This window comes from Erpetoichthys calabaricus, chromosome 2 (genome assembly GCF_900747795.2).
Source record: "Erpetoichthys calabaricus chromosome 2, fErpCal1.3, whole genome shotgun sequence".
Taxonomy (NCBI): domain Eukaryota; kingdom Metazoa; phylum Chordata; class Cladistia; order Polypteriformes; family Polypteridae; genus Erpetoichthys; species Erpetoichthys calabaricus.
Window position 1 is genome coordinate 288,961,625 of NC_041395.2, and position 24,949 is coordinate 288,986,573.

Genomic DNA, 24,949 nt, shown 5'->3' on the forward strand with positions numbered 1-24,949 from the left:
CGTAAATACTGTATACATTAAATTTAAATGATGTTAGCAAGTTATGATGGTTGCATAATTGTTTTTTCCTTGGGATAACAGCGGGAACACTAAACTAGCACGCTCTAAACATCAGCGCTCTCGCTACGCTACCACGGCCATGCTGCTAGTAATCACAATAACAGGCAAGCATTTACCTTGGTTAACTTGATCTGTTAAAATGGTAAACATGTTAATAAACCAACACAAGCCAGCCAAACAACGTGAATATGCACAAGTTAACATGATTAAGAATATTCCATATCGTTCATAAATGGTAAGACTATAACTAGCAAACGTACCAACTTAGCAATCAGGAAACGGCTCCCCTGTTGCACTTCCTATTGTGGCTGAGCGTGCATCTGACGTCAGTGGCTGAGCGTGCATGTGGCTGAGAGTGCACGGTCTGCAGCCAGACCCTTCTCCAAAAGGACTTGCAGCTGTTAACGCTGCACACGGGAGCACAGTTTATAGCAGTGCAGATTGCTGATGGGATAGGAGGCAATCGCTCAAGTATGTTGTTAGTTGAGCAAGAAGAACAGGCAGAGGTGTTTTATGGTGGCAAAGCGAGCGTCTTGGTAAGAGTAGCTTGCAGCAGCAGCAGAAAACAGCGGGGGAGAAGCAGTTTTCAGGTCTCAGCGAGGGGGGGGGGGGGGGGGGAAAACCCCTGAGGCCAGCGTTTGACAGGTGGTCCCCTACAACTGACATAAGCGGTGTGATAGTGGAGACCTGCACACATATGACAATTGTTTTAAGGAAAGACGCTTTTTAAACATTGATTTTCATTTAAAACTGAAGGAGCATTGATCCTGATAAGTTTAAAGGTGAACAGCTATTGCAGGCTATAGGGTAGTGAAATATCCAGCAATAGCAGTAGAAATGAAGCTGGTTATTGGGAGCACTCCTTTCAAAGCCAATGTTGATTAGTGCTGCAGAAAAAACAATATTTATATTGGAGACACAGTGTACAAGGAAAGCTGCTATAATGTGAGGGTTACTTGTATGTGGTAATGAAGGAAAGTGTAAGTGACAATATGATGTGCATTTGTTTAGTGATGGTCAAATGCAACAATTGGTATGAAAAATGGCATGTGGTAGTATAAAAAACAGCCAATGCCAAACTGCAAGTGAAAGCAGAGGACTGAAAGAAAAGGAAAAGAGTAAGAATGTTTTCTTCCATTATTCTCTACTGTACTGCATTCTCTGTATAATTGTGATGTTTATCCAGTATTTAAAAATATGTTATACCAATAGTTAATCCATAACTTAGTAACCAGTGCTAAGATAAAATTTGATTTGGACATTGAATTTGGAGCAACTGGCGGATTTGTATAGCCATTGCAGACTGCAGTTCATGAGTTGAATAATGGGACTGAAAACTAAGTGAATTAAAGAAAGAAATAGAGGAAATGAAAGCAAAGTAAGTGTTTTTATATGAAAGCTTTTGAAAGTATTTGAATTAAAAGTGAATTTGGAATGGCCATTTTAGCAGTTAGTTGGAATTAAATTATTTTTGGGTTTTCAAGCAGCACATTTATATGGGGAATAAGAAAATGGAAGGCTGCGGCTTAATATTCAGTTTCTAGTGCTCAGCATGTAGAACAAAGGGGTGGAGAACCTAGCTAGTGAGCTGAGTTGAAAGCTGTTGCTTTGATGTTAAGAAGGACATACCGAAAGGCCTGTTGTGATTCACACTAACAACTAGGTGGTTTTTAGGGTCTTGTTACATGAGCACCAAAGCAGGAAGTAAGTCAGGTGACACATATTTGTTAAGTCTGTTTGCTAGGTAAAGAGCTCTATGAGTTATTGTGAAGCAGGGGCAGAAGGCAGACATTTTAATAAAATATGTGAGCGCTCTCTCTCAATAAGAAATTTGTGTTATTTCAATCACTCTGGCTAGGTGGACAAGGTATGGCGAATTGCAGCACTATTAATAAATTACATCTGATAACAAGGTCTGGATTAATAGTCTAGGAAGAACATCCAGAAAATGAGAAACAGTGGCTGCTGAAAATAAAAAGGACATTAGACTTGATTTGACTGAAAGCTAGAAAATACTTTCTTGCATCCATTTCTATACACTTTATTAGAACCGGAATGAACTGTTTATTTTGAACTGAATTTGTGTGCGACAAAGTTTTTACACTAGGACCTGAAGCAAGCATCAGAATCCTGCTGAAAGAGGCCATGGGACTGCATCACCGTCATTGTCAAGCACTGGACAGAGGACAAGACAACTGGACACTGACAGACAAAAGCTAAGTGTTCTTTCCATAAGCACATAACATGGGATGTACTGCATGCAGAGGGAAGCTGGTTTCTAAGGGCAAGACAGGACAGTTTAGGACACATTTTTAGGGATTTCATAGGGCCCAAAGAGAGAACAATGAACAAGACAATCAAAAAGTCTATGAGGGAATCACTTTGTCCAAAAGGCCTAGACAGATAGGTTATGCCTTATTTAGCATTTGTTTTAATTTTTGTAGCCTGTAAATTGACGTGTAAGCCCACTATGCTGAACTAGGTGACTTACAGTGATGTCCATTCTGAGTTTGGTTAAATGTCAATATAATGTCTTGTGTTTTAATGGTAACTTTGAAACAGGCTATTTCCCTCCATCTTTTTGAGGCCTATTAGGCCACAGATATTTTCTGTGCTTTGTGGGTAATGGAAAGGTGTAAAGGGGCATGAGTGGAAGGCCAGTTTTGGAAAGGATTGTAGTATGCTAAGTGAGTACAAAGAGGGGGATAAATGGAATGCTGGATGCCCTAAGGACTATAATCTTAGTCACTTAGAGGCAGGGAGCTGCACAACAGTGACTGTGACAGTGGAAGTGATGCTCTAGCATGAAGGCAGTTAACATTCCTCTGGTGGTCCTCCAAAGATTTGTGCTCAAGGTGCACTATAACATTTGCTACATTTGAAGGGGTGGCAAATGGCACTGAGTTCTGTGATTCCATCAGGCTAGTCCCACTCTAACTACAGCTGAGCTATGCACCACGCCACAAACCACCTCACACCTGGTGTGCCTTTTATGGCTACCATAGTTAGGTATTGGGGGTAGTGCATGTCTCAGAGGGAACCATAAAACTCAGGAATATAACATGAGGAATTGGACATTAAAGCTAAATTAATTGGATACATTTCAGCTTCAAATTCTAAACTAGAATGTTAGATTTGCTGTTTTGTTAATGAAATTATTTAGTGAGTAAATTGGTCCAATAATGTGTGCTACAAAAAATAACAAGGTAAAGAAAGCTTGAACACAATTTGGTTAGAACAACTAAGGTTAGAGAAGTTTTTTGGGCCTTTTGACAAACTGGTATCCTAAATTGTATAAAACAGAGTAGAGAAATGTGAAGTTTATCATAGAGAATTTATATGAAACTTTGGAAATGTAATATAAAGTACAATGCAATAGTTAATTTTTAGTTTTTGAATGGGAAAGTGACCACATTAGAGAAGGACACTAAGAAATTGAAGGAGGCATTTAATATAAACACCAAGTAGTGGAATAAGTCAAATGGATCGAAAAATATTTTTTACTGCTCAAGTAGGGAACAGGAGAGGGTGTCCGTCTGTTGGGTGAGGCTTCCAGTGGTGATCCGTTGGATAGGAAGACACTTGATGCCCCATACAGGTTGTCCCAATTTATTCTGGCCAGAATTGGTGGTAGTCGGACCTCGCTACCAACTGAAAAAATTGAGCAGGGGAAATTACTTTGGTTTATTTGATAGCTGAGATGAAGGCCTCGTTTGAGAAAATGTGTTCTTTCATAGGACCATTCATTTTGTAATCAGATACAAAGACATTATAAAACCATTTATGTTGTTTACATAGCAACTCCAATTATAACTTAGATAGATTGTCTTTTGCTTAGGGGTCAAGGGGTGGAGTAAATAGTTCAAATTGTTTAGGTCAAACATAGTAATGTGGCAAACAATTTGGAATTGACACATCATTCGAACTTGGAAAAGGTGTTTAAGATTTAGGCAATCCAGCTTCCATCTTGCATACAGCATCTCTAGCACTTGAAGAAATAAAGACAAGAGCTGAAGAAATAACAGAACACTCCAGGAGTTACTAGCATCAACTAGCCAAGGATTCAGAATGCTTATAGAATCATTAAGAAATGATCATGGCAAATTTTGCAGTATATCTGATGGGATCCTAGCATAAGAACTGTATATGCTGATATTTTTTTCTTTTTCTGCTATTTGTAGGAGCTGTGAAGTACTTTAAATGTCCTTGTTGAGCCAAATCTGCTTGAGGGACTGAGTACTTGGGCAGTAGGAGGCAACTGGAAGGGCATGGGAACAAACTACCAACCCGGACAGCCAAGGGTTTGAAGGACTCACAGTTCATCTTTAGTTTGTCTGACCAAAATAGGGATGGAGTGTTGTGGGGTACAAAATCTGTACATTTTGGTTTTAAATTTCATTATATTTTGTTCAAGACAAGACAACGGATGAACTACATTCAGGACAAATCAAAGCATGTTTTTTTCTCAGTTATACCTCACTTTTAAAACAGCTGTTCCAACAAAGAAAGGAAGACACGCTGGTGGCTCAATTACTTTATAACCTGAGAAAGGATGGACATCTAATTATTTTACAACCTGGGAAAGGAAGATCTGCTGACACCTCAAGAGAATATAAAAGGTTTTATTGTTTGGGAAAATGGACAGTGAATTAATTCTTCATATTGACAGCCAGCCAATCAGAATATCTATCAATCACATATTGCAAAACCCCCTGGTACAATTTTAGAATACATATGCCTCGTCGTGAGGAGTGAGTAGGGAAGCAAGGACGTAAGGAAGCAGGGAGGAAGAAAAACGGACGAAGACGTCACTGGTCGTCAGAAAAGCATCATGAACATTGATTGCTAAATCAAAAGCCGCCCTGGGACATTCATCCTTGTCATCTGTAACTTTTTTGTAAGCTTCTTCTAAAGACTACATATATCCAGACTTTCCTATCAGTACCTATTTTCTATTATTCTTCGTTCCAGTGGTATTATTATTATTCCTGTAATAAATACCATGCTGTTTTTAACTTTCTATGCTTTGTCTTAATGTCTATAGAGTGATTGAAATAATAAGTTAGATTTCTTTGAGCACCTAGTGCAGCCAGAGATTCGCCATTACCTCTGTGCTGCGAGGTTCATTAAGGCTGAGAGTGAGAGCTCCACTCAATAGTAGGGAACAGTATGTAAAGAAGGTATTCTTGGCTGAAAAATGGACTATAGTCAAGAGTGCTGAGTCTGTTTGCTGTTTAAATGTATTCTTGTAGACCAAAAGTAATATTTAGGTCTGAGATATTATTAAAACATTGTATGTTGTTCATGCCGATAATAAGTAAGTCTCTTGAAGTGCTGAGTGGCAAGCTGTGTTATTCCTAAAGCACTTGTGTGGCTTAAAGTGCTAAAAGTTAATTAGTGTGTGTGTCATTCATGGGACACTGTTGTGGTTAGGGTCTGTGTGTATGCGTATATATCTATGTATCAGTGTTTTCATCTTAAAGTGCAACAGTAGACCAACCTGATAACAAACTTGACAAAAACACTTACCCTTGAGAAAACAGGTAAAGGGTAAGGGTACTATGATAATACAAAGATTCAGTAACTTTATCCATTGATTATCATCCTCAGATAAAATGACTATAATGTACTCTTCTTTTAATAACTCTGAATTAATGAAGGCTTTATTGTGCTTTGCCAGTCTCCATATAGTTGGAAGGAAAGAACATTCTGCTTATTCTTGTTAAGTCAGTGAATGGCCTGAATATTTTCCTGGTGTGATCTTAGCTTCTATGCTTCTGGACTTCAGACAGAGGTGGTTAAGATTCATTGAAAGTATCATGCTTGTAAAGATAGTGGTGTCTCACATTTGACTGTTTTATGATAGTGAGAGTTTCATTTGCAGACTAGGTATATCTCCTGGGCATCTCTGAATGACGACGTTATAAAAGCATACTTTGTGGTCCATTGGTTATAGAAATGACATTCTCCGTATCAATTTTCTATTTTAATAGACAACTTGCAACATGAAATCTAAATGTTACTCCCTGGCTACTCAGTAAAAGTTACAACCACTGGATTTTCATGAAAAAATATATATACACAACCAAGTTAAATCACTGAGCTTGCTTGGAATAATAACAACAACAGAATTAATTCAATGAAACATATCATTATTAATTTTTTTTATCTGTGAGGGATACAAATATGGTAGGCTTGAACTGACTTAACATGCATGTAATGAAAATGTGTGGGTGATCAACAGTTTTTGCTCCGCTACAATTTAGGCCCAGGTCAAATCTTTTTGATGACTCCTTCATTAAAACTTACTAGCGACAGTGACACTGGACCACTACTTTCCAAAACAGTGGCCTAATTCATTTGTTTGATACTGGATTCCCCCCTGATCCTGACTCCATTCCATTTTTTTGTTATTTTCAAACTGAAGAATTGTGAAACTAAATAGAAAAGTACATATGGACACTCCTATAAAATTTAAATGACACCTCAAATATCCGTGTAAGGGTGGCTGGGGAATGTGATCTCTTTGAAATTGAAACACCCTTTTATTACACTTCTTTTTTTTTTTTTTTTTTACAGTAGCACATATTTAAAAAAGTGGCAGGGAATTAATTAAAAGTAGAACTGTAAGAGGCACCTAATTCACCACCTGTGTGGATAGCAGCTATAGTATTTACTTCTGAAAAGTGAGAAAATCACTTTTTCATTTCTCTCATAATAAAGCAAATTCTTTGAACTTCACATCTTGCTTTGTTTGAAGTTCTTTTCATTTCCTTTCCACATGAAGTGCAAAATTGAACATTTATTGTTTGTGATGCAGAAGGCAGCTTCTTGGTTTGGTCAGAATGACCCGTCTGACTTTAAGTCCAATCACAGCAAAGACCCATGGAATTCAAGTCTAGAGGGACTTGGCACAATGAACGATATTTTTTTTGTTTTGTTTGTGGAACAATGAATGTCCTGTTACATGCGTATTTTCTGGAACAATAAAAGGACAACAATATATATATAAACATTGGATGCAGGAATACGATACATGGAAAATGGCTCCATCCACATGCTTTTAAAACAAATGTTCATTCAGCTTAATATAAGACAGGAAGTGCAAAAAGTAAGAGTGGTAAGCTAGTAGGAAATCACTACTCCCATTAGATCCCACAACACATCTACTCCCTTTCTCCTAAACTCTTCCACATTTCTGCTTATATTTCATCAGGTCCCGTTGCTTTTCCATTTTTCTCTGTGTCTCCTTTACTGCCTCCCTCCTTATTCTTGGTACAAGCCGTTCATTTGGGCCTCCATCCCAAAATAAAACACTTGCATTTTCTTCATTCTAGAGCTTTTCAAAGTACCTATTCCATCTATTCCTGATCCCAACATGATCACTTAAGACCACATCTTGCTCATCTTTCACATCTGCTTTGTCTGACTAAAATCCTTACCAGCCTTATTCCTAGCCTTAGCTATTCAAAAGTTAGCCACCAGGGGGTCAAACCAGGCCAACTTGGTGCCTGTCTCCCAAGCCCAGTGTCAGGAAGGACAAGTGGCTATAAAACTTTAGCCAAAACCATAATAATGGAATCCATCCATAGGCTTTCATTATTACACTTATATCCCATTATGTACTCAGTTCATAAATAGCTTCATGCATGCTCTATGAATGCAATGATGTGAGTGATCAGATACAGTATCTCACAAATGTGAGTACACTCCTCACATTTTTGTAAATATTTTATTATATCTTTTCATTGGACAACACCGAAGATATGACACTTTGATACAATGTAAAGTTAGTCAGTGTACAGCTTGTATAACAGTGTAAATTTGCTTTCCCCTCAAAATAACACAACACACAGCCATTAATGTCTAAACCGCTGGCAACAAAAGTGAGTGCATCCCTAAGTGAAAAATGTCCAAATTGTGCCCAATTAACCATTTTCCCTCCCCTGTGTCATGTGACTCGTTAGTTTTACAAGGTCTCAGGTGTGAATGGGGAGCAGGTATGTTAAATTTGGTGTTATCGCTCTCACACTGGTCACTGGAAGTTCAACATGGCACTTCATGACAAAGAACTCTCTGAGGGACTGAAAAAAAGAATTGTTTTTCTACGTAAAGATGGCCTAGGCTATAAGAAGATTGCCAACACCCTGAAACTGAGCTGCAGCACGGTGGCCAAGACCATACAGCAGTTTAACAGGAAAGGTTCCACTCAGAACAAGCCTCACCATGGTTGCCCAAAGCAGTTGAGTGCATGTGCTCAGCGTCATACCCAGAGGTTGTCTTTTGAAAATAGACGTATGAGTGCTACCAGCATTGCTGCAGAGGCTGAAGGTCAGCCTGTCAGTGCTCAGACCATACACCGCACACTGCATCAAATTGGTCTGCATGGCTGTCGTCCCAGAAGGAAGCCTCTTCTAAAGATGATGCACAAGAAAGCCCGCAAGACAAGCAGACTATGGACATGGACTACTGGAACCATGTCCTGTGGTCTGAGGAGACCAAGATAAACTTATTTGGTTCAGATGGTGTCAAGCGTGTGTGGCAGCAACCAGGTGAGGAGTACAAAGACAAGTGTGGCTTGCCTACAGTCAAGCATGGTGGTGGGAGTGTCATGGTTTGGGGCTGCATGAGTGCTGCCAGCATTGGGGAGCTACAGTTCATTGAGGGAACCATGAATGCCAACATGTACTGTCATATACTGAATGAAGCAGAGCATGATCCCCTCCCTTCGGAAACTGGGCTGCAAGGCAGTATTCCAACATGATAATGACCCCAAACACACCTCCAAGATGACCACTGGCTTGAAAAGAAACTGAGGGTATAGGTGCTGGACTGGCCAAGCATGTCTCCAGACCTAAACCCTACTGAGCATCTGTGGAGCATCCTCAAACAGAAGGTGGAGGAATGCAAGGTCTCCAACATCCACCAGCTCCGTGATGTCGTCATGGAGGAATGGAAGAGGATTCCAGTGGCAACCTGTGAAGCTCTAGTGAACTCCATGCCCAAGAGAGTTAAGGCAGTGCTGGAAAATAATGGTAGCCACACAAAATATTGACACTTTGGGCACAATTTGGACATTTTTCTCTTAGGGGTGCACTTTTTGTTGCCAGCGGTTTAGACATTCATGGCTGTGTGTTGAGTTATTTTGAGGGGACAGCAAATTTACACTGTTATACAAGCTGTACACCGAATACTTTACATTGTATCAAAGTGTCATATCTTCAGTGTTGTCCCATGAAAAGATATAATAAAATATTTACAAAAATGTGAGGGGTGTACTCACTTTTGTGAGATACTGTATGAATTTTAATTGATCAATTTGTAGTGTCATGATGTTGTAAAAGAAGACAAAATGATCACTTGACGAATTGCTTTTTAATATCATGTCCTATACAGACGACCCTAGAAAGAAACGGAGGCTTCTCTTTCATTCTCTGATTATGTCAAACTTGTCCACGGATGTAATTTTAAACACCCATCAGTTTTCTAACCGGTTTATACAGTTTGTAGTCATGAGAGAAATGTTGCCCATAGCATGCACCATGCATATAGGCAGTGCAAACAGCCGCAGCAAGTAAATTTCAAGGCAAGTTTCAGGCAAAGTGGTTATTTGGCTTGCACTGGCGATGAAATGAGCAGCCCCATTTGTTACTACCAAACTAAAACTTATTTAGTGCGTCAAATCACAAAGCAATGCAATTATGTCAATTAGCAGGAAGAGCAAAACAACATACTTCACTGCTAAATATGAATATGCAAATGCTAAATTTCTGTCATTTGTTTAGTTTTGGAAGCCAAACTAATGTTCATTCATATAAGCCCCAAAATGTGACAAACGTAGTGAAAGCTCATAGGTAACATGTTTGAAAAGTATTTTGGTGAGTGTAATGGTACCAGTTAAACTGAAGGTTCAGTTAACATTTACTTCTGGATTAGTAAACAGGCTAAGCAATAACAAGGTCTTATCAGTCATATAAGATATTTTGAAAACAAAGTGTTTAACAGGAGAGCATTAGAACTTCGATTGAATGTAAATAGCAGAATATAAAAACAGGTAATCGGATACACCAATTTATTTGATTTGTGGTCAATATCACATAGTTAAGCCCTTATATTCCTTAGTTCATTGGCCACATCTCTTACAGCATCCACTATTGATTTCTGAGACTCCAGAGCGGCATCCATCAGCACACAGCCAGATGGTGGCCCAGCAGTTTCCGGGGCAGAGGTGTGTGTACGTGCAGCCAGCGCCTGAAGATGTGCAGGGCACAGTAGCACTATCCCCGCCTGGATTCATGTCTTAGGCATGGGCCTGTGACTTGTTTTTCACATCAACTTTGATATCCACTTTCACATTGTTTGGGATTTATAAAGGGAAAGTGCATGGAACTTGACATTTGCACAGTCTTGTACGTACCCACAAAAAATCCAGATGCATATTTCCAATTTTGTCTGAACATCATGTTTTGCGTGAAATCTACTCATTTCCGTTATACATGATGCCCCAAGTCCGCTAGCTAAGGAACCACAATCAACTGATAAATAGGGCTGGATTAACTAGAGCAAACTGCAGAACACAATGAAGATCAAAAGCTGTAACTCAAATTTAAATAAAGAAATCCAATATTTTAAATTAATTGACTATTAAATGAACAATTTTCAGGATTGTCTAAATTACCAACTTTTGACTTTAAGTGATAAAATATGAGCACTGAACCTATTCTAATATGTCTGGAAAGTATGCAGTACCATTTTAATCACAAAAAAAACAGTCTGACTGATTAGTCAGACATGCTAAAAAAAAAAAAAGGTGAACAAAAAATGATGACCACAAAGAGGGAAAAATGGACATTTGCTACACTGCTATACACACACTAATATATATATATATATATATATATATATATATATATATATACATACACACACACCCCAACATACATATATATACATATACACACATATACATAGACACACTATATATGTAAAGATATGTGTGGCATGCATCAGGCAATCTGCGTTGACACATCAATTCAGTATGTAAACAATCCAATGTTTCTCTCAATGTTTATTTTGAAAATCTTATTGCTGTTTCATTACCATATTTCTACACAATTAAGAGATTAAAACATGTTTTCAGAGTTTTATAGTGTTTTCTAACAGCAGTTTAATATCTTCTACAGGGTTAACAAGCATTACACTCTTACCTGGTGGTGCTACCATTCTCTGCCATTTTTGAAAAAGGCAAGTCTTCAAACAGTCCCTGGGGCTTAAACTATAAGTTTTGTGTCTGGACATTAGTTCTTGCATGGGCTCCAAGATCACACACAGCTGGAGAAAGAAAACAAGAGTTAATGCACTAAAGGCTTTAGCAGCTCAATCAGTCAATCTGTAGTTATACTACTTTGGTTTTAAAAATAACTACTGTGTCACCTTTCTGCACTGGAGCCAATTATGAAGCTTTAATGTTGCACTAAAAACTAGTGATGACTGCATGTGAGGTAGATCAAAATATTTTAATGACTGAGTTTTTCATTCTTATCAACAGCAAGATTTTTACTACCTACTTGTTCCTAGGTGATCTATTTATTTGTGTTTGATCTGAACCAACACTGAAATGAAGTACTGAAATGATATTCCCATATTTTAAAATTAAAGGTTTAAATGACACTGAAAGAATTATATTTGAGTTAGTTGATAATGAAATGGTGATTTAAGAAAAAAATGTTATGCATTTAAAGAATATTTACTAAATCTTGGGCATATCAGTTCATATCTGAAAACTCAGAAAGCAACTGGCAGCAAAATGGTGTGATTTATTGACACCTAATAGTCTCATCAGCATAAGAACCACAAGCAAAGCAATAGAAGAATACACACTCATTTTTTTGAATGAGTTAATAATCTTTCATGTGCTACAAACTGAAAAATGATAACATCCCTAAACATGCTTAGTGCAATTTTGGGTCACTGTAGGGTCCTGCAGCCTATCCCAATAGCACTGGGTACAAGACAGGAAACTACCTTTAACAGGGCACAAGTTCTTTGCAGGGCCAACTCATACACAAACACCCATACTGGACTAATTTGGAACTGCCAGTTAACCTAACCTGCATATCTTTTGGGACTGGGTGGGAAACCATAGTAACTGGAGGAAAACCAATGCGGCATGGGAAGAATATGCAAACTCGAAGCAGACAATAACCACATATGGGTGGCATTTAACACTGGAATCCCTGAAGCCTACGAAAAAATTCATAATCTCGGGCCACCTTAAATTACTTTGCACCTCTCCATCAGCGTCTTTTGTTTTGTGTTGATCAGCACAAGCAGCCTGCTATCCTATCCCACCACCAAAGGAGCTGAAGTCAGTCACAAAATTCTCAGAGTAAAAGTATGCTTATTTGGGTGTGAGGTGCTTGGACTTGTATAGGGTAAATAATATATCAATATTTGGAATACATACATTTCATGTGTCTACAATGATCTGTGTAAATGTAGGATGACAGTAAATGCGAGGCTAGAAATGTTGAACACATACCTAAAACAGAAACTTTTTCCATGGTATAGTACTAATGATGTGAAGTGTATAATGTGTGAAGACTTTAGTCTAAATATCAAATAAACGTGTGCTTTTATTCAAGAATATAACCAAAGAAAAAAAATCATTCAATTTACATGTTGCTGTCAATAAGTTAAAAACCCAAGCTCAAATGTCAATCGATAGAACACTGATATGTATTCTTGGATGGTGCAGAGGTAAGAACTACTGCCTAATAACCAAAAGGTTCTGGGTCCAAGTCTGGAAACTCCTCATTTTGAGTAGTGAGCTGCTATTATTATGAAAAATTTTGAATATCACTACATAACAGTTGAAATCAAACCAAAAAGATAAATTAATTTCATCAGCAAAAATTACTTCTAGAATGAAAAGCTTTAGCCACTATTACAATGTCCATGAAGTAGATAAAAGAAATTGTGAAAGCCAAAAAAAGTCAGCCACCACATACATTACAAGCATGCCAGCTGAAAGAATAGCAGTGATAGTGAACAGAATATAGGTTTAAGGTTTCTTTATTTAGTCATGTTTACACAAGAAAACAGGAAATTTGCCTTCTCAGTTGCATCTAATAACAGACAGAATGAAATAAAACAGACAAATAGAAACAAGAAAGGTTAAGGTAAGGTAGTTAGATAATACATATTTACACCCAAAAAAATGGTTACAGGATATATAACAAAACCTTAATCATTATCTCCGATATTTCTTATTGAAAAGTCGTATGGCACTAGGAAGAAAGGAGTTTCTGGAGCGATTTGTGTGGGTTTTCAAAGCGACTATCCTTCCTGATTTACTGAACTTTAGTTCTACATGTAATGGATGACTGTCATCAGTTAAGATGATTTCCAGTTTCTTTAACATTGCCCTCTGACACACACTAGTCAAATCATCTACATCAGCCCCAATAACTTTAGCTGCATACTTTGTAATCTGCTGGAGCTTTTTTGAGTTTTGGTTTGTTAGACTATTAAACCAGGCAATGAAACTGGAAGTGATCACACACTGGCTGCAATAGAAGGACAACATGAGGTCCTTGTCTAATTTAAATAGTTTGAGTTTATGGAGGAGAAATAAGCGCTGGTTGCATTAAGAAAATATTTTTTTTGTATGTGTATTCCAGTTAGGGCGGGACGGTGGCGCAGTGGGTAGCGCTGCTGCCTCGCAGTTGGAAGACCTGGGGACCCGGGTTCGCTTCCCGGGTCCTCCCTGCGTGGAGTTTGCATGTTCTCCCTGTGTCTGCGTGGGTTTCCTCCGGGCGCTCCGGTTTCCTCCCACAGTCCAAAGACATGCAGGTTAGGTGGATTGGCGATTCTAAATTGGCCCTAGTGTGTGATTGGTGTGTGGGTGTGTTTGTGTGTGTCCTGCGGTGGGTTGGCACCCTGCCCGGGATTGGTTCCTGCCTTGTGCCCTGTGTTGGCTGGGATTGGCTCCAGCAGACCCCCGTGACCCTGTGTTCGGATTCAGCGGGTTGGAAAATGGATGGATGGATGGATGTATTCCAGTTAAGATTGTTAGCTAGGTAAGTTGCTAAGTATTTATATTCAGTCACCATTTCTACCTCCTCTCCCAGAACTACAATAGGTGAACATACAGATTTCTGCCTCTTAAAATCAAATATCATTTCTTTGGTGTTTTTTACATTCAGAGTGAGAGAGTTTTTATTGCACCAGTTTACCATACAGTCCACTTGATTTACAGTGCATCCGGAAAGTATTCACAGCGCATCACTTTTTCCACATTTTGTTATGTTACAGCCTTATTCCAAAATGGATTAAATTCATTTTTTTCCTCAGAATTCTACACACAACACCCCATAATGACAACGTGAAAAAAGTTTACTTGAGGTTTTTGCAAATTTATTAAAAATAAAAAAAAAAACTGAGAAATCACATGTACATAAGTATTCACAGCCTTTGCTCAATACTTTGTTGATGCACCTTTGGCAGCAATTACAGCCTCAAGTCTTTTTGAATATGATGCCACAAGCTTGGCACACCTATCCTTGGCCAGTTTCACCCATTCCTCTTTGCAGCACCTCTCAAGCTCCATCAGGTTGGATGGGAGGCGTTGGTGCACAGCCATTTTAAGATCTCTCCAGAGATGTTCAATCGGATTCAAGTCTGGGCCACTCAAGGACATTCACAGAGTTGTCCTGAAGCCACTCCTTTGATATCTTGGCTGTGTGTTTAGGGTCGTTGTCCTGCTGAAAGATGAACCGTCAGCCCAGTCTGAGGTCAAGAGCGCTCTAGAGCAGGTTTTCATCCAGGATGTCTCTGTACATTGCTGTAGTCATCTTTCCCTTTATCCTGACTAGTCTCCCAGTCCCTGCTGCTGAAAAACATCCCCACAGCATGATGCTGCCACCACCATGCTTCACTGTAGGGATGGTATTGGCCTGGTGATGAGTGGTGCCTAATTTCCTCCAAACGTGATGCCTGGCATTCACACCAAAGAGTTCAATCTTTGTCTCATCAGACCAGAGAATTTTCTTTCTCATGGTCTGAGTGTCCTTCAGGTGCCTTTTGGCAAACTCCAGGTGGGCTGCCATGTGCCTTTAACTAAGGAGTGGCTTCCGTCTGGCCACTCTACCATACAGGCCTGATCGGTGGATTGCTGCAGAGATGGTTGTTCTTCTGGAAGGTTCTCCTCTCTCCACAGAGGACCTCTGCAGCTCTAACAGAGTGACCATCGGGTTCTTGGTCACCTCCCTGACTAAGGCCCTTCTCCCCCAATCGCTCAGTTTAGATGGCTGGCCAGCTCTAGGAAGAGTCCTGGTGGTTTTCGAACTTCTTCCACTTACGGATGATGGTGGCCACTGTGCTCATTGGGACCTTCAAAGCAGCAGAAATTTTTCTGTAACCTTCCCCAGATTTGTGCCTCAAGACAATACTGTCTCGGAGGTCTACAGACAATTCCTTTGACTTCATGCTTGGTTTGTGCTCTGACATGAACTGTCAACTATGGGACCTTATATAGACAGGTGTGTGCCTTTCCAAATCATGTCCAATCAACTGAATTTACCACAGGTGGACTCCAATTAAGTTGCAGAAACATCTCAAGGATGATCAGGGGAAACAGGATGCACCTGAGCTCAATTTTGAGCTTCATGGCAAAGGCTGTGAATACTTATGTACATGTGATTTCTCAGTTTTTTTATTTTTAATAAATTTGCAAAAACCTCAAGTAAACTTTTTTCACATTGTCATTATGGGGTGTTGTGTGTAGAATTCTGAGGAAAAAAATGAATTTAATCCATTTTGGAATAAGGCTGTAACATAACAAAATGTGGAAAAAGTGATGGTCTGAATACTTTCTGGATGCACTGTATATAGTGTCTTTCATTCTCCCCAGATATGTGTCCTATGATCATGGTGTCATCCGCATACTTGATAATGGAGCAGCGGTCGTTATTCTGTTTCAGGTCACTTGTGTACAGAGTAAACAGTAATGGTGATAAGACACACCCCTGCGGACTTCCTGTGTTTGAATGAATGACTATTGAAAAAGTGTCCTGAACTTTTAACTGTCTGTGAATGGTTTAAAAGAAAGTTCTGAATCTACAGTGTAATAAATGGGTTTACATTCATACTGTTCAATTTCCCAATCAGTATATGAGGCTGTATAGTATTGAATGCTGAAGAAAAATCCAAAAATAGTGCTCTGGCATATGAACCAGGCTGATCAAGAAAGGTGTAGATTTGATGTAAGATAACAAGCAGAGCTTCTTCCACACTTCTGTTTGCACAATAAGCAAATTGATTGTTGTCTTGAAAAGACTTTGTCTCTGTCATTAAAATGTTTTTCACCAAATGTTCAAAGCATTTCATTGGAATAGATGTAAGTGCCACTGGTCTGTAGTCATTTAAACAGCTTGGCCTAGAAACCTTAGATACAGGGGTAATGATTGATTGTTTCCACAGATTAGGTACAATACCACAGGTCAGAGACCAGTTAAAAAGCAAATGAAAAACTGGAGAGAGCTGCTTAAAGCAAGACTATAAGAGCCGACCTGATATGCCGTCTTGTCCCACTGCACTGTTTGTTTTGGCTTGCCACAAGCCTTTCTCCACTTCAGTTAAACTGAACTCCATCACAGTAGAATTTCTGGTGTTTCTATAAAGCATCTCCTTTATTTCTGTATTTTGGGAGCTGAAATCACTTGTTTCAAATCTGGCAAAAAAGTTATTCCGTTCATCTGCTAAAAGCAGATGTAAAATTCACATTCTTAGTAAATTATAGTACATCTTCATAATGGTTTTTAACACTTTTATGGTTTTGTACTATATTAGCAGAGTACATACCTCAAACATCAAAGATGACATTTAATTTTAGTGGCAAATCTGTGCATTGAGATATTAGGCTAATGATATTTACAGGTGAATTTGACACTTAAGACTCCTCAGGTAGTGTGGTACCAGTTTGTAGATGATGTAGAATAAACAGAACAACAAAAATTGAAGCAGGATGGACAAGAGGAAAATAGTATAGTTAATGGCAATGGTGTGCTAGTTGAGTTATGGTACACACATCGCAACCAGAGCACAATGACTGCACAGTATTATGGGTCAGAGCTCTTACGGTATCACATACATTTTCTTAGCAAAGCTGTTTGCAAACAAAGCATCAGCATGTTAGTTAGCGTGTCATTTATTATTAAAAATATTTGAGGGACAATAAGCAAACAAGCAGCAATGCATACTAATGTCTGGGGGAAATAAAAACCATTTGGAGTAATTGTATACTTTTTGGATTAATAAAAGATGAATAATTTAAGATGACAAAAATCTCTAATAAAATCTACAGCCAAGTTTTATTTTATCCAACTAAATATAAGCTTCTTTTTGTCCTACCATTAAAAAAAAACAAAAAAACTCAAAAATAGCTATGAATAAAACCCCAGAAGTACAGTGTCTCTAACTGGACAATTACACATGCTCATAAAAGTCCATTATAACATTTATATATTATATTTACATATTATCACCTTCTGTAATGGAAACAATGAAACAGAGTAATTCTACTCAACTACAGGACATGACAAGGAATCTTTTAAGTATTAGTGAAATGCTCTGCGCTAAAAATTACTTTGTCCAAAATGCAAATCAGCCATTGTGCTCAATCTTTTCTTCACTACTGGAGTGAATGTTTGTCCTGGTGGTTCTTCATATCCTTCTAACAGTGTGTCTGTAAGCCTTTGCTTGATCCACTTTTCTTTAATGTCCACATGTACCACATCTGGGTCATTTAACCAACTGAACTACGTCTTTTAAATTCAACTACAACCAAGGACATGGAACCAGTTTCCCTGAATTCTGGTAATGGATGGGTACATAAAACATTCCAAATTTAAGACTACATTTGTCAAATGACTCAAAGTAATAATCTTTGAGTACTGTACCCAGGATTCTAAATAACTAATTTCTTATGTCCTTTATCATGAATTTTCCAACAACAGTGTCCCTACCAGTTACAAATCTTTAAACATATCTTGTCGATTTCAAAATCAAGATCAATAAATTTACTTTGTTTCTGCAGTATTCTGATACAGACCTCATTGGACTTAATCTCTGATAACTGTTTCCCTTTTAACTTTTTTGTAACACACCCTATATAATGCTGTTCGCCTTTAGTCTGTTAATGATTTCAGGTGTAGGTCATAATAGGTACAGTTACAGAATTCTAAAAATAATGTAATAACCTGATATGTTTGTTTCCAGTAAAACAAATGTAATATAAAAAAAATATGACCACATTTTTTACTTACTCGGAGGTAGTTAAGTGTGGAATTTGAGAGGCCACATCTTGTAATATTTTTGGAAAGTTGATCTAACATTTGTGGATCTTGAGCCTATGAGAAAGCAAATACAGCAATAAACTCTTCTAGTGTATTTTAAAAAATCACTTAATGCTATAATTAAACATTACGCTTTTCTGAATTTATTTAACATCAACAAAATTATTTTAATCAGCAATATTAAATGAATTGCTAGGCAATTCCCCAGCATTACAGAGTAAAGTCAGACATCATGTGTGATGCCGGAGAAAGTCAATATAAAATAAACTCACATGCATGGCCAGGATACTGCGAGGAATAAGTTCTCGGTGCTGTCGTATGCTAAAATGCCACGTCTTTATCCTCATCATGTCATCAAACATAAATTCCAAATATAATCTGCCTTCTACACATACCTAGAAACAGAGGAAAAAAATCCTGGTAGAAGAACAGCAGTAAAGTCAAAAGTGTAAAATGATGAAAGGTAATCAGCAAATAAAGAGATTAAACATTCTTTGGACAGATTTAATTGATTTCCAAATGGCATTTGTAAAAGCATAATTTTAACAGTAAGAAAATATAACGGATAATGGAAAGCACAAATAATTTGATAATATTCAGTAAATTCATGGTCACCATTTAAATGAGCAAGTAAAACAGAAATTTTAACAATAATAAATATTATTTCCAAACCAGATACAAATAACCTTAAATGTATATAAAAACTGATAATACTTCAAGTTCAAATGTTGCATCAGAAATGTGAACAAAGCTACAAGAAAATGAAAAATTAAAACCAAACATAATAAATGCCATTATTTTCTTCTGTGAAAGTCAGAATCAGCAACTGCACAATCCCAGTAACCTCAATTTAAACAAATAAGCCGTTTTAGCAGTTGCATAGCCAAATAGAAAACAGTACATAGTGAAAATAAATACCTGTGTGAACATGGGTTTTCCATTTTGTGTAACCATCGTACACTGATCACAATCCAGAGACACAAAATTATTGTGAAAAGACTCCTTAGGGTGTTTTAAGACATAATAGAGTTCTGTGGCTCCCCCCTCGAAGATACTGCGAAAATAGCGAGGAATCAACGTCCGGCCAATTGCTGTTAAGTAAAAGAAGGATATAATTTAGTGGTTTAACAAACAAACATTTTTTCTTCTGTATTTTCCACAGGGATTTTTGCTGGTTGACATGCTGTTCATCAAAATAAAAACATATAGATAATGTGAATAAATTGAACAAAGAAATTAGACACACATTTTAGTTAATTTACAGGTAAGCAATTTTCTTCTTTTCCAAGGCTGTTTTTTTTTTTTTTTTTTTTTTAAGTTCCATTGACTAGATATGGAATGTTTTTATTTTTGATATATGTATGTAAAAACATGCATAAAACACACTAAGGATAAAACCAAATTGAAGATGGGACAATAACAAAGACTTTTTAAACAAGTATTTTTTTAATAACTGTCAACATATTCAGGCAAAATGTATATATGTTATATATAATCAATATAAATAAATATAAATGGCTGGGAAACATTAAAAAAATTAATCGCATAAATGTATTTAATCAAGATTAAATGCATCTAACATGTTAAACAAAATGTAATTACAAAATCTCATATATATTTCTTTTCTGGTTCGTCCTGCTTCCACTTCAAAACCGGTCCTGCCCACACGCAGCCGACACGGCATTTCTCGATTCCTATTCGTCCTCTTCCATGTCATGCACTATACTGGCCAGCTGAGCGTAATACATCCAAAAAGTACTCGAAGGTGCTACCACAACGGTAAAGTAGCTTTACCACTTTTGCGGGAGCCACCTGTGTCTTTACAACAGCTACTTACACAGCAAACATCAGAAGCTAAAAATTATCGTATACTAAATTATCTCAGATTACATCAACAAGATCTGTGTGTGGAACTATCAGACGCACTGCAAGCAAATGCTGAAAATAACAATATACGTGTAGGCAAAATTATCATATTACTGTCTACATTTCAGGAAAACCAAGATACATGCAACAAAACTATCAGGATACAATGGCCATAGTATGTAAATTCGGAAAGCCTGATTTATTTATCACTTTCACATGTAATCCTGCTTGGCCGGAAATTCTACATGCACACTGCATCTTTCAAGAAGTATTTATTTCTTCTTGATTTTTGAATTCCCTTCTCACCGTTTTCCGTTCCTATTCTTACACCGCCGTATGCTACGGCGGGCGTCGGCTAGTTAATACATAAATCATGAATTAAAAACACACTGAATCACAAATTTAATGTAGAATCACCAGAAAGGAATTTTAAAAAATAGAATAGTTTTAACTTAAACAACAATCTTAAACTTGAATTTTTAACAAAATACTACTTGAGCAAGTACAACCTGAATTTGAATGCCTTCCTAAAAGTTAAGTTAAAAAGAAGGAAAAAAGAAAATGTGGCCAAAGTGTTATCAAATTGCCATATCATGAGTCACAGATGTGTCAAAGTAAAAATTAAAAGATCAAAACAACTGTTGACTTTGAAAGTATTGCTGAAGACTGAATTAACTGAAAAGAATAAGCATCTCCTAAATGGGCATACAGTGCATCCGGAAAGTATTCACAGCGCATCACTTTTTCCACATTTTGTTATGTTACAGCCTTATTCCAAAATGGATTAAATTCATTTTTTTCCTCAGAATTCTACACACAACACCCCATAATGACAACGTGAAAAAAGTTTACTTGAGGTTTTTGCAAACTTATTAAAAATAAAAAACCCGACAAAACACATGTACATAAGAATTCACAGCCTTTGCTCAATACTTTGTTGATGCACCTTTGGCAGCAATTACAGCCTCAAGTCTTTTTGAATATGATGCCACAAGGTTGGCACACCTATCCTTGGCCAGTTTCGCCCATTCCTCTTTGCAGCACCTCTCAAGCTCCATCAGGTTGGATGGGAAGCATCGGTGCACAGCCATTTTAAGATCTCTCCAGAGATATTCAATCGGATTTAAGTCTGGGCTCTGGCTGGGTCACTCAAGGACATTCACAGAGTTTTCCTGAAGCCACTCCTTTGATATCTTGGCTGTGTGCTTACGGTCGTTGTCCTGCTGAATGATGAACCGTTGCCCCAGTCTGAGGTCAAGAGCGCTCTGGAGCAGGTTTTCATCCAGGATGTCTCTGTACATTGCTGCAGTCATCTTTCCCTTTGTCCTGACTAGTCTCCCAGTCCCTGCCGTTAAAAAACATCCCCACAGCATGATGCTGCCACCACCATGCTTCACTGTCGGGATGGTATTGACCTGGTGATGAGTGGTGTCTGGTTTCCTCCAAACGTGATGCCTGGCATTCACACCAAAGAGTTCAATCTTTGTCTCATCAGACCAGAGAATTTTCTTTCTCATGGTCTGAGTCCTTCAGTTGCCTTTTGGCAAACTCCAGGCGGGCTGCCATGTGCCTTTTACTAAGGAGTGGCTTCCGTCTGGCCACTCTACCATACAGGCCTGATTTGTGGATTGCTGCTGAGATGGTTGTCCTTCTGGAAGGTTCTCCTCTCTCCACAGAGGACCACCGGGTTCTTGGTTACCTCCCTGACTAAGGCCCTTCTCCCCTGATCGTTCAGTTTAGATGGCCGGCCAGCTCTAGGAAGAGTCCTGGTGGTTTCGAACTTCTTCCACTTATGGATGATGGAGACCACTGTGCTCATTGGGCCCTTCAAAGCAGCAGAAATTTTTCTGTAACCTTCCCCAGATTTGTGCCTCAAGACAATCCTGTCTCGGAGGTCTACAGACAATTCCTTTGACTTCATGCTTGGTTTGTGCTCTGACATGAACTGCCAACTGTGGGGCCTTATATAGACAGGTGTGTGCCTTTCCAAATCATGTCCAATCAACTGAATTTACCACAGGTGGACTCCAATTAAGCTGCAGAAACATCTCAAGGATGATCAGGGGAAACAGGATGCACCTGAGCTCAATTTTGAGCTTCATGGCAAAGGCTGTTAATATTTATGTACATGTGCTTTCTCAATTTTTTTTATTTTTAATAAATTTACAAAAATCTCAAATAAACTTTTTTCACGTTGTCATTATGGGGTGTTGTGTGTAGAATTCTGAGGAAAAAAATGAATTTAATCCATTTTGGAATAATGCTGTAAAATAACAAAATGTGGAAAAAGTGATGCGCTGTGAATACTTTCTGGATGCACTGTATATACTACTCAAAAAATTAAAAGGAACACTTTTTAATCAGAGTATAGCATCAAGTCAATGAAACATCTGGGATATTGATCTGATCAGTTAAGTAGCAGAGGGGGTTGTTAATCAGTTTCAGCTGCTTTGGTGTTAATGAAATTAACAACAGGTGCACTAGAGGGGCAACAATGAGATGGCACCGTGGAGCTCAACTGGCATTTGCCATAGAATACTAGTTCATCCTGAGCACATGTGACAGATGTGAAAGGGTCTGGAGAAGCCGAGGAGAACGTTATGCAGCCTGTAACATTGTTCAGCATTACCGGTTTGGTGGTGGGTCAGTGACGGTCTGGGGAGGCATACCCATGGAGGGACACACAGACCTCTACAGGCCAAACAATGGCACCTTGACTGCCATTAGGTATCAGGATGAAATCCTTGGACCCATGGTCAGACCCTATGCTGGTGCAGCGGGTCCTGGGTTCCTCCTGGTGCACGACAATGCCTGGCCTCATGCGGCAAGAGTATGTAGGCAGTTCCTGGAGGATGAAGAAATTGATACGATTGACTGGGCCACACACTCACCTGACCTAAATCCAATAGAACACATTTGGGTCATGTTTCGGTTCATCTGACGATGCCAGGTTGCACAGTGATGCCCTGGTCCAGATCTGGGAGGAGATCCCCCAGGACACCATCCGATGTGTCATCAGGAGCATGCCCCCCTGACATTATCAGGCATGCATACAAGCACATGGGTATGATTCTGAGTTGCTGCAATGAAATTTCAGCAAAATGAACTAGCCTGCCACATTGTTTTTTCACTTTGATTTTCAGGGTGTCTTTGAATTCAAACCCTCTGTAAGTTTGTTAATTTTCATTTCCATCAAATGATGTGGTATCCTTTCATTCCTAACACATTACCCAGTCCATATCAGTATAGATATTCAGCACGATTTTTTTCCCATTGAGATCTGAAGCGTTTTCAAAGTGTTCCTTTCATTTTTTGAGCAGTTTATATACAAACATACATAAAACAATAGTTTGAACATACTCAAATAAACAAGAGAAAAAGAGACTGAATCACCTTTTTACCTTCTTACCAGTTTCTTTTTTCCTTCTGTGTACAGTGTGTAATCAACATGTTTTTAAGATTTTTTTGACTAAGTGCAAATTTCTTTCTAATCCTTTCTGCCTAGTGTGATGACCACTTTACTACCACTATTTATTTAGCAGTCTATGTTCTTTTTTTAAAATCTAATTCCCTTGAAACTGTAATTGCTCATCTCATGTCCTCAGCTAATAACTGTACATTCACTATTGCCTGAGCATTTTCAGTAGCAGGTTGCTACTGCTGCTCAGGTACAGCTATATTTGGACCTGTATCATTTATATCTAGGATTCTTCATTAAAGTTCAACATATTGTGGCGAGCCAAACACTCTATTGACTGTTACACTAATTTAATTATGTAATACTATTAAATAAAACCCACAATGAAAAGACCTAAAACCTCAAAATCCATTCGATTTTTATTGATTAGTTTGGTAGCCAAGCACAAATTCCCAAACATATGTAGTAACTCTTTAGAGGATGCACAAAACTATGCATTCAAGGACAACACCTATCTACTACAGTATGAAAAACATTTGTTATTGTTATTATTTGTTATTATGAATCGGCTATTAACACTTTAATCCTATGTCAGCTTTAAATTTGTAACATTAGCAATAAATGAATCCAATATCAGCATGTTACAAGTAAATTAATCAAACTTTGTCCCTATTAAAGACTTTTTAGGAGAATCACTTAAGGATTGTTAGGGCAATCTGCACAACTTGGCAAAAGTTAATCACAGCTAACAGTAATCAAACAAGGGTTACTTAAAGGCATTCAAAAATGTTTTTGTGTATGCTAAGGCACTTTTACTGTTTCAGGAGCTCAATTTCTGCCTACTGAGTGCTAAACAACTTCAGTCTCGCCACTGAATCATTGCTGTCTAAGCATTTCACTTTCTTTTCTCAGTGGAGACTAAAAACTATACAAGCTATGCACGGACTGAGATAAACAAGTTTTGTAATAGCTTGTATGGAGAATAGCTTCCAGACTTTAGAATCCTTAAATATTATACATGCATGAAATGGTTAACTTTTTAAAACAAGTCAGCCCAAGAATCAAGTTAGTCACAGTATTCTAGGGCTTTACTTGCATCAAAGTTGAAGGACCTCATGTTTATTCTTTCAGATGTTACACACTCTAGACCTGGTGAGTTTATCACTTTAGTTGCCTTTAAATTTGCAGAATTATACAATGTATTGATATGGAAAGGTCTTGAACTGAATTTCCATGGTGTACTTGAATT

The 24,949-nt window shown here is 38.1% G+C and overlaps 1 protein-coding gene across 6 annotated transcripts in view; it reads right to left on the reverse strand.

Moving 5' to 3' along the window:
- Positions 1–24,949, reverse strand: part of ldb1a (LIM domain binding 1a) — a 176,911-nt gene that overhangs the window by 18,412 nt on the left and 133,550 nt on the right. For all 6 annotated transcript variants that reach the window (XM_028795725.2, XM_028795724.2, XM_028795722.2 and 3 more), the window contains exons 6-9: positions 19,335–19,507; positions 18,689–18,811; positions 18,387–18,470; positions 11,268–11,391 (exon numbers count right to left, since the gene is read on the reverse strand). In XM_028795725.2, coding sequence (XP_028651558.1) covers positions 11,268–11,391; positions 18,387–18,470; positions 18,689–18,811; positions 19,335–19,507 — 504 coding nt within the window. The remainder of the gene's footprint in view (positions 1–11,267; positions 11,392–18,386; positions 18,471–18,688; positions 18,812–19,334; positions 19,508–24,949) is intronic.